Source organism: Parasteatoda tepidariorum, chromosome 5 (genome assembly GCF_982258835.1).
Source record: "Parasteatoda tepidariorum strain Cologne lab strain chromosome 5, Ptep-v5.0, whole genome shotgun sequence".
In the NCBI taxonomy this organism is placed as follows: domain Eukaryota; kingdom Metazoa; phylum Arthropoda; class Arachnida; order Araneae; family Theridiidae; genus Parasteatoda; species Parasteatoda tepidariorum.
The window spans coordinates 108308095-108326765 of NC_141759.1; the positions used below are offsets into that span (position 1 = coordinate 108308095).

Below are 18671 nucleotides of genomic sequence, written 5' to 3' on the forward strand. Positions count from 1 at the left end.
TTAAAAATACTTAATTAGTAGAATGAAGTTTGCATCATTTTATAATTAATTTTAAATAAGGTTTTATGTTAAATTTGCAGTCTGTGTGCTATTATCTAGTTCCATAAGGATTTTATTTTTGGTGTGCACAAATAAGCTTAAAATGCTTATTAGGAAAACTACATTAAATTATTTTTACTATTAAATACATTATATTACTTTATTAATTTCTTTTTTAAGAAATTAGTTATTTCATTTTGGTTTGAAAACCACAATAGGAAATACTAATGTAATATTTCATAAATGCTTTTTCTTCTCATAATTTATTACATATGCTATAAAAATATGATATATTTTTAAAAAAAAAATGCCACTTCTATTTCATTGGATTTTTACTTGAAATAATTTCATTAAGCCAAATGAAAGATTAAATAAATAAAGAATTATAGGTTGGATTTATATTTAATCAGAGGCTTTTTATTTTATTTCTTATCGGTCGTTGAACAGCCGCACCAATTTTGGGTTTACGACTACTAATGCTCAATTTTGCAGCCTTGTCATTTTGAACCAATCCAGAAGACAAGGAAAGTCCTGAATCAGTACCCCCAGAGGTTTTGATTTGTTATGGGAACATGGAGGACTTTGTGACTCGACAGATTTAACGTGCACCAGTCACTGTTTACTACACGGGGAGTCATTAGCCGGCAGGGATTGATCCTGGTCCAATCAGAGGCTTTGAAATAAAACAAAGACAATAAAAAGCATTAACTCGCAGACCCCTTTAACTCTTCCCTATAGTTTTGTGAAACATTATTTGGGAACTGCTGTTCTAGTGTACTTGTTTCAGTATACCTTCAATGCAAAAGTAAGTTATGACTCAATCTAATATATAACAAGATATATAAAATAATATAATTTTTACCAAGCAACCTTGCATTCTGAAGTTTACAAAACAAGGTATTTAGCCTCTAATGGTGTAATATATTGTTAATAAAGATCTATAATAAACATCAATAGAAGTTTTTTGATGGAAACAAATTTATAGAATTGCTTACATATTTTGATGTCACTTGTCAAGCAATATAACTTTAAGAACAGTTCCAAAAATATAACTGTTACATTAAATAACAGGTATCTCTGAAGTCCATTTTTACTCACAAGTATTTGCAGGTGGTCTAACCCACCCCCCAAAAGCTTTCTCAATCTCTTCCGCAACAGCAACAGTAAGGCGGTCATTGTAATGACCACTTACAACCTGCAGGCCAACAGGAAGGCCATCATGACTCAGTGTCACAGGGCACTGAGTAACAGGCAAGCCTAATAAGTTGAAAACACACGTGTAGGACACATTAAAAGACTTTAAGAGTGGCTGACCATGGTGAAGAGCCAAATCAGATCCGCTCGGATAGATGAATATGCCGTCGTGGCCCAGCAGTTTCTCAAAATGTTGCTCCATATCGTACATCATGGTGTAGTACTTGCTGGCTTTCTTCTCGTCTTTTGGTACCCAAAACTTATTTAGGGCAGCAGACAATAAAACTGGAAATATGTGGTCACATACTCCAATAACCCACTTGAAGAACTCAACAAGGAGGTCGGCTTTGCTTGTTCTGTTGGTCATTTCTACGGGGATCGGCTTGAATCCGGAGGTGGTGATCACTTTAGACCACATTACAAAGCTATGTCGCATGTTAGGGATGTCGACTTTAACCGGTTGTATTCCATAGGTGTCCTTGAAGTACTCAATGACCTAAAAATATAAATAGAAAAGAAAAATAGTTAATACCTGAGAGATATAAAAAGTATATAAAAAATAAGGATTAAATTTATGAATGAAAACACTTTTCATTCATAAATTTTTAATAGTAGCATTTACCATTTACTTAGTAAGGGTACATAGACAAATCTTTCAACATAAAATAAGCAAATTTTATGTAATTTTTAAGCACTCAAAAAATGCTTTTAAGCACTATATACACTAACAAAATGCAAAATAATTTTCAAAGACTTTACATGAACATGATTAAATAACTAGTTTCTGACAAAGAACTCTTTTTATTTTTTGATTATATTAGCTATTATAAAATTATCCAGAGACTTTTTGGTTTGATATCAGAGGGTGGAAAATGAAGCCTGAAATTGAGAATATTTTGCAAAATGCCGCAGTTGCACATGAGAGAGCAAGAATCTCACCGAACCCAGCTCAGTAGACGGACATGCGGACTCCAAAGTATTTCATCAAACATGTAAAATGATTGGCGCTATCTTCGTTATGACGAAATGAATTGTGGCTGAATAAATTGTAAAAACGTTGAATATAACAATGTAAAAAGCATGCTTTTACATAACATGCAGCAAAAATCAATATAGTAGGAAAAAAAAATCTCCTTTTCGAAAAAAGGGAAAAACTAAGCACTTTTAAAAACACCCCATGAAAAAGTACCTTTAAAGGTTTTAAAAAAACGAAAACAAGCACCTTAAATCACTTTTTAAAACCGTTACGCACCATGGTAAAGGTAAAATTTTCTTTCAAAAATTAAAATATATATTTTTGCTTTTTTCTCTGTTTTGCTTTGTTGTTGTTACTTTTATTACAATAAAAGTTTTTTTCTCAGCATTTTTAAGAGTGTTGCATTTTTAAAAGCGTTTCTGACTGTCATTATCTCTCTTAATGTTTTATGGATAATTATTCTTAACATTACAGTTTCGTTTTAAGAATAAAAAAAAAATTATCTCTCTCTTTTTTTTTAACTTGACAATTATAGTTTATTTTAATAACTGTCATTAGTCTATTTTTCATTTATTCTAAACATTTCTAATTATCTTATTATCTTTGTTATCTTAAGTATTTTCACTGAAGTTTCTTTCCCTTTACTTCATTCCAATAACACAACTAAGTTTTGATAACTTTTCAATAACAACTAATGTTATTTATGTATAAAAAAGAATGTTTATCAATGACTTTTTAAAAAAAAAGAGCTTCCTTTTTTTTTGTTGCTATTCGACCAATATTTTTGGCCGAATTTTTGGTCTTTGGATAAATCACTACTCGTTACATCCCCAGTAAAAGGAAAAATTTAAATTTATAAATAAAGAAAAAACTTTCTGAGTTAAATTTTTTTTGCTAAGAAAACTGCAACTTATATGCAAAAATTAGTAAAATTTAATCCCATTTTTTATTAAAATTATTTTTGAATTATAGAAAAACAAAAAGGGATAATAAATTTCCCCCTCGGAGTAAATTGTTTCATTTTTTTAAAAAAAACTTGCAACCAAATATGCAACCTGGCACCTCCAACCTAAGGGTGGAATACAAACAGGCTTCCTTCCAACATAACATTTATTCATTTGATTGAGTGAGAGAATATATATAAAAATAAGATATAAGATGTTTGAAAGAGAAACTAATAATAATAATATGCTGTTGATGATAAAAAATTCTTTAAGAAACTGCAAAAAAAAGCTAATAGAAAAACCAATTTACAGCAAAATGCTAATACAACAAAAATATCATGCAACACTTACAATATTAAAATAAAGAAATAAAAAAATTAAATAAAAAGAAGCATTTATATCACCAACATCTAAGCTTTGCTGATAAAGTACGCATACATATATTAATTCAAAAATTATATAAGTGTATAAAAATTTATTTCATTAAGTGTAAAATTTAACTATATTTCAAAAGTAATCACAGTATAAAACAAGACCTGTTTTTGCTGATTAAAAACAATATTTCTTAACACATATGCTTTACCATATTAGATTCTCCTACACGGTCAAATTTTTTTCCTGACCCTGTAGAAATCCTTCACTTTATTTGTATTAAATAAACAGGGGTTTAAGATAGTATGTCAATAGCAATTAAGAAGAAATATTATTACAAAGGAATGGAATAAATTTATTTATATATATTTAAATAAGGCTGAAGGCAAAAAATATCACCTTTCGTTGAGCTTTTATGATCTCTGGATTGACAGCAGAAACAAATGGGTTGCCGCCTTCATTTTCCATATAATATATAGAAATATCTCGAAAATTTACCTATGGAAACAGTGATATTGATCATTATAATTTTACATACAATAACTAATAGAACAACTATGAAAATAATATCACAACTGTAAATATAATCAAGTATAAAGAAATTTCTCAGAAATTTACATATGGAAACAGAAATATTGATAATTGTGAGTATATATAAACAGTAACTAATGCCACAACTATAAAAATAATAAAATCACAACCGTAAATACAATATATAAAAATGTTCCAGAGATTTACCTATGGAAACAGTAATATTGTTGTTTTTTTTTTTCTTAAAAAAATCCGTAGTTACTAATAGTAAGTATAAACATTATAAAATCACAAGTATATACACAAATGTATGCACATGTTATATCCATAATTCTATCTGTTTGAGAAAATTTTTAAAAATGTTTCTGTTATAACGGTTTGAGAACCACTAAAATACTTAAAATGCTGATCAATAATAACGTATAACCAGCAGAGCTTTAAAGTTTTCTAATTATTATTTACTGTATAATTTTCAACAAGCAGTGGAATATATAAGGGGCAAATGATCAAAACATTTATTTTATGGATATCAAAACATTTTTTTTTGTTTGTACAAATATTTCCAAATTTGTAAAACAGCTCACATCAAAATTTTTTCGGAAATATACCTACGAAAATATTAATATATAATTTTTTTTGTTTATAGTAACTTATGATGCAACTATAAAAAGAATTTACTACTGTAAACCTAATTATGGAAAAATTAAATTACACAGATTTAGAGAATTAAAGGCAATTATATAAAATAAAAGTACAAAGATAAATATAAATAAGAGAAACATACAATAAAAAGGCTTTTAAAAATTATATTTATTTTATTTAAACCAGCAGATTTTGCCCATAGCTTAGATAAATGTTTAAATGCAGTTTTCTCAGAGGGATTTATTATTTTTTAAATTCTTAATTTTTAATCGAAAAAAAAGAAGATATTTCTGACATTTATGCATACATATACATACGAAGCTTCAACTACTTTTTTTACATAATTTTTTTATCTAATTCTTCTTTTTAATTTATTATTCAAAATTAAACACTTTCTCACATTTTATTATTTACATCTGCTGCTTTGGTTTCATATTCAAATCTTTAAATTCTAAGGAGATGCTAGAATTAATATTTTAAAATTTCTCTTAACCCAAACCGTGAGAACCATATTATTTCCTTGACCTATTTTATCGACTAATTGTAATCACTCAGGTTGATATAATCGTCTGAGCTGATGAAAAGATTATATCTTTTATTTTCCGAATTTTTATTATTCCCCCCCCCCTTTTTCTTTGGAATTTTTTCTCTGGATTTTATTATTTTTAATAATGTTTATTATTAATTTTCTTTTTCCCTTTTTTCATTGTTCTGTAATTTTTTCATGTTTTCTCTTCATTTTGAACTTATTTTATGAGTTCTATTTACTTGCAACTTATGCATAGTAAATAAAACTTATTGTTTTTCTTCATTTTTTTCCTTCCTATTGTCCCTTTTGTATTTATCTATTATGCTACACACGCTTGGAGCTTATATATATATATATATATATATATATATATATATATATATAAGCTCCAAGCTAAGTCTTTTAATCCTTTTCTCTAGGCAAAGAATTTTTAAAATGTGCAAGAATAAATTGAATTAGAGCCAATAACAGAGTCAATAAAATAAAACAGTGAAAAAAATTCATTATGAAAAATAAAATCAACTTTTCAAATTTCTTTCAATTTTATTTTAAATTTTTTTTTTAAAAAAAGCATATTTTGCATTTTTTTAAATTGAAAGTTTAAAAAAAATTAAAATTAAGGCAAAATTTGATTAAATCGATGGATTGAGAAAAAAAAAGAAAAAAAAAAAGGATCACTAATGAAAAATATAAAACAATTTGTAAAAATTTATTTTTAAATTCTTTTATTTATTTAAAAAACATGGAAAAGTAAGAAAATAATTGATTAAAAAATGTGGAAAGAAAAAACAGAAAAAAAGAAGTTTTACGTGAAAAATATCAAATCAACTTTCTAAGCTTTATTCAATGTGAAGGAATATTTTCTAGAAAGAAAATATTAGAATCCAGTATTTAAAAAGTAAGGATATAATTTTTTAAATCTTATCTTACAGACAAAAACAGTCATAAAAAAGAGTTATTAATGAAGAAAACTTAATCAAATGTCTCACTTTTTCATCTAATTTCAATTTGGAAGCAACACCCTTTCCAATAAGAACTTTCATCATAGGTAGTAAGTCAGAAGCATATCGGCACATAGGTCCAGTCATCAAGAAGGTTTGCAATTCAGGAGCAGCCGGAGGGTACTGTCCAGCATTACTCACAATACCTTGAAAAAAAAAAGATTTTGATATTAATAACACTTAATACCTTTTTAAAAAATAACACTTAACACTTTTCTTGGAAATAAAATAAAACTAAGTTTTTAAAAATCTATCAGAAAGAAATCCTTTCGGAATCAAACAGTTATCCCCACAATGGGATACTTGCAAGTGGCGTAGTGTGTGTATCTTGGGCCCGTTTGGTTGTTAAAACGTGGCTTTGTTTATGTTAGCAACTGTTCTTTCCATTCTATTTAGAGTTAACTTACCCTGTCAAGCATCAATATCACAAGTATACTTCAAACTCAAGTATCATTCTACTTACAGTACAATAGTTCATTAATCAAGTAATATATAATATATTTTTTTTATTTTATTTAAACGACTTAAAACTACTCATGCACCACAAAGTATAGCATGAGGCTTACAGTTGTAAGTAGAAAACAAAAAGAAGAAAAATTTACAAATTTACATTAAAAACAAAATTCCGCAAAGCCGCAAGACTTTCAATACTTTTGACCAGTTCTGATAAGACAGGTGGCCAACAAATAGAAAGACGTCTCAAATCAGTCTTTAAATTCATTCGGGCACTCGCATACAGACTACAATGAAGAAGAATATGTTCAGAATATATAATATTGGAGGGGGTTTTGTTTCCCAAAATTACGCCACTGAGGCAAGAGCTACATTATAGCAATTATACAAAGGTAATCAATAATCCTGACTTCAGCTATGCTAAAAAAAGTCAATGACAGGCTAGAAAAAAAGGTGACTTTAATGAAGAAAAAAAGCATTTTTCAAAAACTGAGATAAATATGAAAGAACCATTTTAATTGATTAAAGAGGTATAACTGAATGTTAGGAACAAAATGGAACAGTAGTCGCGGACTTTTGAAACTTGCTAGTTTGAAGAAACTACTTTGGAACTGCTAAGAACAATAATTTCTAACTACTTTAAATTATTATTATCAATATCCCAACTTTTACAACCAAACATATTTTTAATGATATTTTGAACAAATTTGACAGTTTCACGAAAAAAAAAATTACCAGACAAAAATAAAGTTTAGCGCTATTTTTGAATTTTTTTATTCTGAAGCAATTTAGAGCACAGTTGGGATTCTTCGGAACATGAATGAAATATGCATTAAGAGTGCACACAGCTATTTAGGCAAAGTAGTATAAGTGCTCTTAAATAAAAGTAAAAAATAAATTTCAACTTTGAAATTAATTAAAAAAAATGGAGTAGAAAAATATGCTTAATACTAAAGTTAAACTTTACTAACTAGTGCAAAGAATTTATTACGAATTCGTAAAAAAGTATATGTAACTCTTTCTAAGCATATTTAAAATAATTTTACAAGATACCAACTTTCCTACAAAAACTTATATTTCAAAAAGGAAAAAAACAATACATAAAAAAGTATCAATGGGAATACAGAAGTTGAAGGTTAGACTAACAAAACTAATAACAATAAAAATTCTTTAATACTTAATTGAATTAATGAGAAAATATTTGGAGGATCTTTTTGAGGTCTAGGCTATTTTGCATATTTAACACTATTGAAACTTTCAACTTATATTTTTCTGTTTTTGTTATGTTTTTAAGTATTTTTAAAGAATATTGTGCCTTTATGCTGAACAGCTCAATACTGTATAGCAATATATTTTGTGTAGTTCAGTAAACCCCCAATTAGTGCAGAAAAGCAATTTTGCAGATAATATGCAAAACATTCAATTTTTTTTCATTTACATTTTTTTAAAAACTTTCTGTATGAAAAAGTCAGTCAACGATCAAAATTTCTGTATGAAAAAGTCAGTCTGTATGGAGAAGTCAGTCAGTTTCTTGGTGTTGAAACAACTATTCTTTATTTAGAATTGCAAATTTTTTAGCAAAATTGTGTCATCAAGTGTCACAACATATTGTATGTATTGAATCAGACATTCAATATGTGCTAAAGCTGTATCACGACTAATTTTTTTCTCAGTCTGATCATCCTTTCCATCATCAAAATCTAAGTAAAATAAGATAATAGAGAGATAGATATATTTGCGAAATAAAATAAATAAATAAAAGGTGACCAGCGTTACCAGTCTAACTTTTATGAGAAGAAAATAATTTTTACCAGCTTAATATTCTCCTCTCCCGCTACATGCAAAGCCAGAGTTCTGATCACTGACATTATCAGCTTTCTCGCGGTCTGGAAGAGAGGAAAGGACGGCAGAGGAAGACTCTGCACAAAAACTTTGCAGCTCTTTTGTATAGGGTTTTTTTAGTGGAAGAGTTAACTCGATTTACAAAACATTAATTATGAAAAAAAATTTGTGAAGGGTGCAAATAAAAAATAAAATATTTTGTCAATTGTTCATTTTTATAAATTTTTTTTTTTATGTGAAGTGTCCATTAATGGACCTAAATTTCTTCTAAACCGAAATTGGAAAATTGCTGAAAAAACTGATTCTTCATAATACGATACACTTGTTGCATCAAGTTTTTACTTTTTGTTTCATCAATTTTAATTTAGTAGTTATAAAAACTTAATTTACAGACATTTGATTTAATATACAGTTAATGGGATATTATTTAAATCAAAGGTAAGAATCATACATATAAGATTCATCACTATTCAATTATTTCATTAAATAAACATTTACAATTTGAGGCTGTGAAGCGAAGTATCTGTATAAAAAGGGTACCTCTTGTTGGTTTATGTCCGAATACCCCATTAAAAGCTGCAGGAATACGGATGCTCCCTCCAATGTCATTTCCAACACCGATTACAGATCCAGCAGAACCCAATATGCAGCCTTCACCACCTGCAAATAGGTTTATTAAATATAATAAGATAAATAAATAAAACTCACAAAATGTACATTGAAATCAAATGATGTTTACTAAGATCCAACAATACCTAATTTACATCCCTCATCATCTGTGAATAAGTTTCTAAACATTAAATATCAGCAAAAAAAATAAATAAATAAATATAATCACTCTATAAATAAAAGCAAAATTCTGTCTAAATGTATGTTTGCTAATAATTCGAAAGTAAGAACACCGATTTGGATTATGTAATGTATTGTAGTTTGCAAATTTTCAAGGGGTGGTTTGCAAAACATTCGACATTATGTGGTTTAGGCACAGTATCAAAATTATACAATTTCATTGATGAAATTGCAAATTTTCATTGCTATAGATTAAAATGTATGCTGTCAAGGAAACAGAATTTTTATGAAACATTTAAACAGTAGAATCTGACAGAACCATGAGAAGAAATTAAATATCCTTAAAGCTCGTTAAATTCATGGTTTTTAACAGAGCGTGCAAGATGCAAATAAGTAGGCTAATATAAGTTAAAAGAAATTAAAGAAGTATTGTATTTCACTGTCAGTGGTAATGCTGAACATAAAATGTGTGCATTTTTATTTATCCAAACAGCATCTTTATTTTAAGGCCTTTAAATTCATTGAATTCTAACACTTAACGCGATTAAAAAGAAGTGAACAATTCACAATAAAGAATTGTTTACATATTTTTTAATCACGAATTTTAAATTCTCTAATTCTGTATAATTTGACTTTAATGAAAATATTATAAACTTCATAAAAATATTTTGTACTTATCATTTATTGGTATCATGAAACTAAGTTTGCCAACAAGTAGAACAATGCCACAATCTGATTTACAAAGCTACTGATTATACACATAGGTACATTGAATATGACTATTTTGTGAGTATTATAAAGCAATTATTATTGAATATGATATTATTGAGAATGTTGCTAAATTTCATTTGGGTAACAAAAATCTTGGCACCAATGCAAAATTTAGAAAAACATACTTGTCAACATTGGAGAAATAAAATAACAGAGATTTTACTAGTGACATTTTTTAGGCTACTGGTAAAGTTTTACATCATGCATAATCATGCAAGTCAAAAAGATAAATTCAAAATTGGAAATATTGTAAGCACTTACATTTAGCGAGGTAAAAATATGTATATAATCTTAATCCAAAAAAGATTTTTTAAACCATTATTTATAATTACTATTTTATAACCGTTTATAACAGCTGACCCAATTTTTTGGGTTTACGACTCGAAAGATTAAACTCTGTAGCCTTGTACTTTTGAACCATATCCAGAAGACAAAGGAATTCCTGGATCAAGTATTGGGAGAAATTTATTTTCATGGGGGACTTTTTGATGGAACTAACCCATATTTGTGTTACATGGAGAGGAAAACCATGAAAAATTCCTGCGGCCAGTCTGACGGCAAAGGGACTTTTAATCCGCGATCCATCTACCCCTGAGGATATTTTTAATAAAACTATTTTATTTTATATTTTATAACCAGAGTTGAGCAACCGACCCAATTTTGGGTTAATTAAGCTATCAACACTCAACATACTGCAGTACTGGCAATAGTACTATATGTTGAGGAATAAGAGTAGTATTTTTGCCAACAGAGGATATTTTATCGCCAATTTTTTTAAATTTCCTTAACAAATATGGAGAAATTTGAAAACATACAGGTAAACAGGAGATAGTCGTAAAAGACAGGAGTCTCGTTAAAAAACAAGAGACTTGGCCGATAAGGAATAATTGGGAGAATATATTTTTGAGAATGCATCTCAGTATTAAAATTTGTATCTTATTAGTCATGGGTGCTAATGTTTATGAGGGTGGCAACTCAAAATAGCAGTTGCTATCATATGTGTCTTATAACAGATAAGTAGAAAAAGAAAAATTAGGTACCAATAGCGGATAGAGGCTGCAAACGTACATAAATTATATATATCAGTACATACATTTAAGTCTTAGATAAGCTAAATCTAAATTCTCAATATTAAGAAAAGTTTAAAATGGCAGAAATCTTTCTCCTAAACTTAAAAAGTTAAAGCTGGTTAGCAAGCTAAAATCTATTTTATTTACTAATTAAATGTGTCAAATAAATATGAAGACTGACTTTCAACATAAATACTAATTTTCTTGGTAATGATGTCTTTTAGTTCCTGAACAGTACAATTAAGCTAAAGTATTTTTCTTAAGTTTATTGTTTTCTCTAAAATATATTGTTTACTGTTTTAGATTTGTGTATTCTTTAAAAAAAAAATTATAACAGATATAGTATGTTTTGTTCTTGCTAAAAAAGCTTACAAATGGAATTCATTGGCTTGCATAATTAATAATAGCCAAATAAGTGCACAGTTTTATTTTGACAACAAAGCTACAAATTTAATTTAATATCAAGCGCCATTGAGATAGTTAGCATATATATCTAACATAGATATATTTTAAGGTTAGCATATATTATGCCAAAACTTTTACTAACAAATTCAATACCAGAATAGAGCACTCTCTTCCAATGAGGTGATCCGGGTTCAAATCCCATCGATTGGTTAACTCAAATTCCGCACTCGGCTTGCACCGGTCACAATGCTGACGTAAAATATCGTCAGTGGTAGATGGATCACAGCTTATAATACCTTTGTGGTCACGCTAACTGTGGAAATAAGTAATTTCAAGTTATAAACTTTAATGTTTTAGTCTTTTGCAGATTCGTCTCCAGGATGGAAGTGAAGGGAAGTCAAGTAATCAGTTAATCAATGTGACGTAAAACATCGTATTCTATAAAAGAATGATCAATTCCTTTCATGATGAATGAACAGCCCGCCCTTCTCTTTAGTCTTTGGCCGATGGCCTGATATCCGTCATAAGATTGAGATTGTAGATGATAATGATTCTTTATATATTTGTTCAACATTACGATTTTTAGATTTAAGTTAAACATTTAAAGTATTAAGAAATGTATTCTCCAGTTTACTTGTGTATTCATCATTTTTAACGTACTCTGCTTTGTGAGTTAAACCCACACTAACTGTGGGAGGTTTCCGTAGTTTCCCACTCCATGTAAGGCAAATGCATCAAAAATACCCCCACAAAAGCAAATTTCTCTCAATAATTGATCCAAGAGTTACCTTGTCTTCTGGATTGGGTTGAGCAAGGCTGTGGAGTTGAACACTGATAGTCATAAACTCAAAACTGGGTCGAATGTTCAACGACAGTTGTATAAAAAAAATTCACCACTGAAATTAACATAATATTAAACCTGCCACTACTTCTTTCAGATAGTCTATAGAGTCAAAAGAACTAGTGCTTAATTTAATAAACCTGAAGAGCGCTGACTTTACGTAAGCGTCATACATCAAAAATGAACAGAATATAAAACTTGCCACTACTTCCTCCAGATGTCCTGGTAGAATCATAAGGATTAGAGCAACAGCCGTAGAGGGTGTTGTACGATTCCCACCATAAGCACAATTCTGGAGTGATGGTAACAGCTATAGGTATAGCACCTGCTTGCTTCAGAAGGGAGACAACTTCTGCATCAAAGCTGGCTCTTATTCCTTTTCTAGCAGCTAATCCAACTGTGTATAGACATCCTATGAAAACAATTATAATTTTTTAATTATCAACAAAAGAAACAACTTTGTAAACAAAAGCTGTCTACTCCCTAGCTCCGTTGCAACCTTGTATGCAACTCAAGGAAACTAAATTATAAATCAAATTTAAAATTAATTATTATTTAGCATTAATTAATAAAAAATAAATAAATATTAATTAGGATTTTAAAGAACTAATTTAATAGTTATATAAGGATTGATGAATAAAATTATGTTTAGTTAGATACGAAATATAAAACTTAATTCGACACATTACCAAACACTACAGTAAAAGTTATGAGCTCCTGAGAGAAAGTCTGTTGTATCTCTAATATATCTCTTAGGATATGGCAAGAGAAAATTGCAGTTATTTTAAATGGATAAGAGTTAGGCTTGATCACCACAATTATAATACTATGTAAAGATTTTAAAATTTTGCATAAAATAAAAATAAATAAATTTTTTTTTTTAAATAAACAATTCATTAAATGTAAAAATAACTTGGCTTTTAGTACTATATGAAATTTGATTTGTTTTAAATTGTATTTGTCAATTTTAGTTTTGCCCAGTTTCCACAGGAAGAAATAGGTTTCTTTTTCCAAACAAAATACTAATCTTGGTTCATAACCAGAAATTTTTTTTCTCTTTTTTACCTTAGCGCTGTCAACATTTTCATGACAGCACATATACTTTCTACAGAATTTCAAGAATAAAAACATTTTACAAACTTGAAAGCTTATGAGAAAAAATTAAGAACAAAGAAATAAAACTTTTTAGGAACCTTAATTTCGGTAACTAATTAAATATTTAAATAAATTAAATGGATAAATAAAAAAAAACTAAAAATAAAAAATCACACTTTTATGGGTTTTGAAAATAGTTTTATTAACTTAAAATTTTAAAAATAATTAATATGAATTCAGTTTAAAATAAAATTAATGCAGGGCTAGCACTAAGCAGGCGTCACCTTTCCAAATGCGATAAAATCATAAATTCAGCAAAACAATTATGTTCTGATGAATGATTTTTCCAACCCAAAAACAAAAAATATGTATTCTGCTCAATCCAGAAAAAAAGCATAACCAATTATAATTATATTAAGTACAGTTAATGTAAGTAAGAAGAGAGATTATGTAAACATGAAACATTGCCGTAAAATACAGATTACCTCATTTGTTGCTGGATCACACGATATCACATGGCAAAATTTTTTAAAACAGTTTGTGTTAATAAAATGGATCCTGCAGTAGCAATAAGCATATTATCACCCAAATATTTTTGCAGAAAATATGTTTTCTTGTGACAATAACATAATGTTGCCAAAGGTATATCTCAAATTTTCTGCCCCAGTCTAAGAATTTGTCAAAATTTAACCCCAACCTATTCCTATTTCTTTTCCTCACAGACAATAAAACAACATCTATGTTTTTCATCCTTCCTCCCATTAATTACTCCTCCCCCAACTGGGAAATGACTCCTGATTTGAATTTGAATTTTATAAAATAATTCAATTTAAAATAAATTTGCATTTCAATATGAAGTTTTCTATGAGAAAAAATCAATCATTAAAAATTGAGATTTGCCTTTAGCTAACTTACTAGCTAATAATTTGAAGTCCTTAAGGATAAATTTTTTTAGAAAACTTGAATAAAAACTAGAAAAAATTTTTAACCATAAAAAATCCTCTAGGTACTCCACATTCAAATGTCTTTTGTGTTTCATCAATAATTTTAAAAACTAATTGAACTGATTTTTTAATTGAAACTAAACATGCCTGAAAAATACCTTTAACAGCAATAGCTTCTTTGATGGTGACAGGTACACCCAAAAAGGGCATTTCCAATGCAATTTCTTCCTCTGACTTAAAGTTTTCTTTGAGCATCTCATCTATGCATCTTGCTTCTTCTATGGCTTCAGAAAATCTATCATCAACAATTGCATTAACAATGGGTTGAACTTGCTTTATTCTCTCTATGTAAGCTTTCACAACATCAACACTTCGAATCTACAAAGTAAGATGCATAATTACAAAACAAATAAGGTTTATTATAAAAAAATATGGATAGCCACCAACACTCAGAAAAAAAAATCTCTAACTTTTCCAGACTGATTATATCAAATTTCCCTAATTTCTGTAAATGAATTTTAATATTACTTTTTCAATTATGCATAAAATCTACAACAAAACACTTAAAATTTTTTACACAGAAAAATGGAACGCATTTGTGCCAACTGAAATTTCGGGGAGATTTCTGTATCGTCATCTGTGGCAGAATAATAGCCAAGTCTTGGCAACTTCCTGGCAGCGGCCAGCGAGAAACTGAAAAAAAAAAAAAAAACCCACCACAGAAAGGGACCAACTCGAAATGTACCCACCCCTGGGTAAACATCTACAAGCTTTTTGTTTCTAAAAGTTTTTAAGTTTTATCTTTGTTTTTTATCTTTTTGGCGATTGTAGTTGACACGTCCGATCACAATAACGGAAATATCCTTGAAATTTCCAAGCACTACTCTTGTGTTTTTGTACTTGAAATAAATTTAAATATTTACTGTATACATAAACACACACATTTTGCATCTTATGTTTATCCAATTTTATTGTTCTTTAACTTTTAGTATGTCATTATGCTGTTGTCATGAAAACTTGACAAACTTTTTAGGGCAGTTTTCAGTACATTTAATTTCCTTCAAAAATTAAAAAAAAAAAAATTACAAAGGCTGAACATTAAATAATTAGTATCGAAAATATTTGTATTAAAATTCAGACTTAAGTGCACAGAATACTACTAGATTGCCTTAAGCCTGTGTTTCCCAAAGTGGGGCATGCGTACCCCCAGGGTTACAGAAACAGTTTAGAGGGGGTACGCTTTCTTATGCGAAATATCTTGCAACAAACGAAAATTTCAAAAAATTTTATTTAATAACAAAGCTAACCATGAAAATCTACGATTACGTCTTTTTCTATTAACTATTTTTTGCAGAGTTAACAGTTAATAATTAATGGTGCCAATAGTCAGTTGTGATTTTTAACTTTTGTGCAATTTTTTAATAGTAAAATATACATTCATTTTTTTTTTATTAGTGGTACACAGTGTTAGGAAAAATTTAACAAGGGTACACAAAAGTCATAAGTTTGGCAAACACTGCCTTAAGCTACGTGAAATAGAGTTTTGAAAAATATGACAGCAATTACATCAATATTTTTGTATTGGCACATACTTTAAATGGTTATTAAATTTTATAATGTTGATACAAGGTTGCCACTCAAATCTGAAAAAAAAAATGCCATGTATTTTCCCTGTACGTATTATACATAATATATTAAGAAGAAAAACACAATCACTGCGCTCTTGTATGAGCTGTATTGGGCCAACTATAGTAGATATGATATCGTTATAATTATAGTTAAAATTATAGCTGAAATATCCCATAGACTGCACTTTGAGTGGTTAGCATTCTTTAAAACACAAAAATAAGACACAAAATTCATTGTATTCCTCCAGTTTGTAAAGAAAAACTCAAAATTTTCCACATTTTCCCTGTTATTTTACATGATTTTTAAATTCCTTGAATTTATCAAATTTTCCCCGTTAATTTATATGAATTCCTCATCTATGAGATATTACACAGTCAACTGTTTGCATTAAAATGAATACAGGGTGTAATTTGTGCTATGTGTAATAACGTAAAACATGAATAGAGGACATAGAAAAGTACAAATACTATAAACAGCAGGTTTTTGTTTGAGCTTCTAAGAAAAGTTCTTATTTAAAACTCTGAAACTATACTACGTAAATTATCACTCTTATTTAAGCTTAATTAAATGTTTCGGGAAGATTTCCCAATCCGTAATCTGCTGCAAAAAAATCATCAAGACTTCAAAACTTCTGGACAGCCGCTCACCAGAAACTAAAAAAACATTACGCATGAAAGGGGGGAGGGCGAACTCGTAACTATTCCCTGGCAAACTTCTGTATGCTTTTGTTAAAAGTTTGCAAGTTTAAAATCCATTTGGCGGCTTCGCTGGCGCTATTAGATACAGATATGGAAACATTCCTAGGAATTTATTCGATAAAATTCAGTGAATTGACTTATAATAAGCTGTAAAAATAAAGAATATTTTTTAACACCATGTTACCTCCCGCTTTCGTATTTTTTCAGCCAAAATATGAGCCGGCTCAAGTATAAGTGGATTATTTATAGGTGGTAATCGCTTCTGTTTACCCCGGTAATACCAGCCGAAAACAATGTCAGAAATAAAATCAACAATATAGCGAACTACATGTAGAAATGTCACGATAATCTTCGACAGAAAATTCATTTTTTCAAAAGAGTAAACTGGATTTTGAATTTTTTTTAAAATCTATTTTTAAAGTTACTTATAAATTACATTTTAGCAGTGACAATTTTATAAAGAACGAAAATATTTTAAAATAATTTGTTATATTTAATATAACAATGCGCTTGTTATAGATGATATATAACACAATTGACGCAGTATGTCTAAATAATAGTTAATAAACAAGAACTTTGTTTACAAATTGCTTGTTACTTAACGAACGAATGATTCGAGTGAACGAGCGAATGATTCGAGTGAATGAACGAATTTGAGCGAATGACATAAAAATGTTTTTTTCCGTGAGGAACAGTGTCGAAACGCAAACGCATCGAAATATGCATGCAGTTGCTTGGAGGCACCAAACGTGCGTGGTAGCATTGCGTAGAGCGAGAATGGCCCTTAAATTGAATGCAATGAAACTCTGTTGGCAAAGGGTTTGTTTTCACTGGATCTTAAGCGGAGTTGACTATATTTGCAACTACAAATTATTTAAGTCCCGCAGTGGACTGATTGTAAAGACACGGTTCCCAGCAGATCACCGAAGTCAAGCATCACTGGCTGCTGCGGTCAGTATGCTGGAGGGTGACTACTTGGTGCAGTCTGCGTAGGGACCGAGGATGTGAGGTATGGGTCCTCGTTAAACTGTTCTACCGTAATGTGCTCGATTTCGCTTGCAGGTCGTCGGGCTACCGAAGCGGGGGTGCCATCCCCTCTACAGAGGATCAAACTTGTGATGGCTTGACTTCGGATCATCCTCAGGGATGTTTCCCAGACCATCGCCAATAGCCCATTGTGCAGCTCTAGTGCGACGTAAATTAACTACAACAACAACAACAAATTATTTAAAAGCATTTTAAGATTGGCCTGTTCCAGACTAATATTGTCATATTTAATAAATAAGTTTAAAAATAAGAGAAATGATCTATATGTTACCGTGAATGGCCGCAATCAAGCAAATGTCGATTCTCACCAGGGAATGTCAACAATCACATAGTCGCCAAATAATGTCCAAAATATTTGTTATATCCGATTTGATGTTTGTTCGTTGTTATTATTATATTTATTCGATATTTTAATATCTACTAAGGATAAATTAGGAGAAACAGCAGTGTCCGGAGTACCTGTTGCACTGGGCAGTGGCACTTGACGTTAAAAAACATGTCTGTAGGGCATACCGGGCAAATGTATACCCGGCAGTTGCACTTAGCTAGACCTAGTACAGATTTCGGACATTTACCAAAGCGACTATGTGATTGTCAACATCCACCAAATTCGGTCATTCACAGTAACATATTATAACAGAAAATTCCATAAAACACTCGAACCCATTGCTTCGGGATATACTCTATAAAAATCTCCTACTTTATTTAAACAATAAAATTTTATTATTTTTGTTTATATTGCAAACAACACAAAACTTGAGCTTTTTGTCTTCAGGACTTAAATAAGAATATATATTAAAAAAATTTTTTGTCATTTTTTTCATCGAAGTTTCATAATTCACATAAAATATACTTTTAG

At 29.3% G+C, this 18671-nt stretch overlaps 1 protein-coding gene across 2 annotated transcripts; it reads right to left on the reverse strand.

The window, feature by feature from the left end:
- Window positions 1-234: 234 nt before the first annotated feature.
- Window positions 235-17466, reverse strand: LOC107447534 (fatty-acid amide hydrolase 2-A). 2 transcript variants are annotated; one of them, XM_087164738.1, is made up of 7 exons: window positions 16950-17402; window positions 14597-14816; window positions 12602-12811; window positions 9064-9183; window positions 6217-6374; window positions 3925-4023; window positions 235-1729 (listed from the first exon to the last, which is right to left on the reverse strand). In XM_087164738.1, exons 1-7 carry the CDS (start codon window positions 17130-17132, stop codon window positions 1130-1132), a joined length of 1590 nt encoding a protein of 529 aa, XP_087020864.1. In that variant the 5' UTR covers window positions 17133-17402; the 3' UTR covers window positions 235-1129. The 2 variants fall into 2 exon arrangements, with proteins under 2 accessions (XP_087020864.1, XP_087020865.1); XM_087164739.1 differs by having other exon boundaries at window positions 649-1729; window positions 17350-17466.
- Window positions 17467-18671: the final 1205 nt, after the last annotated feature.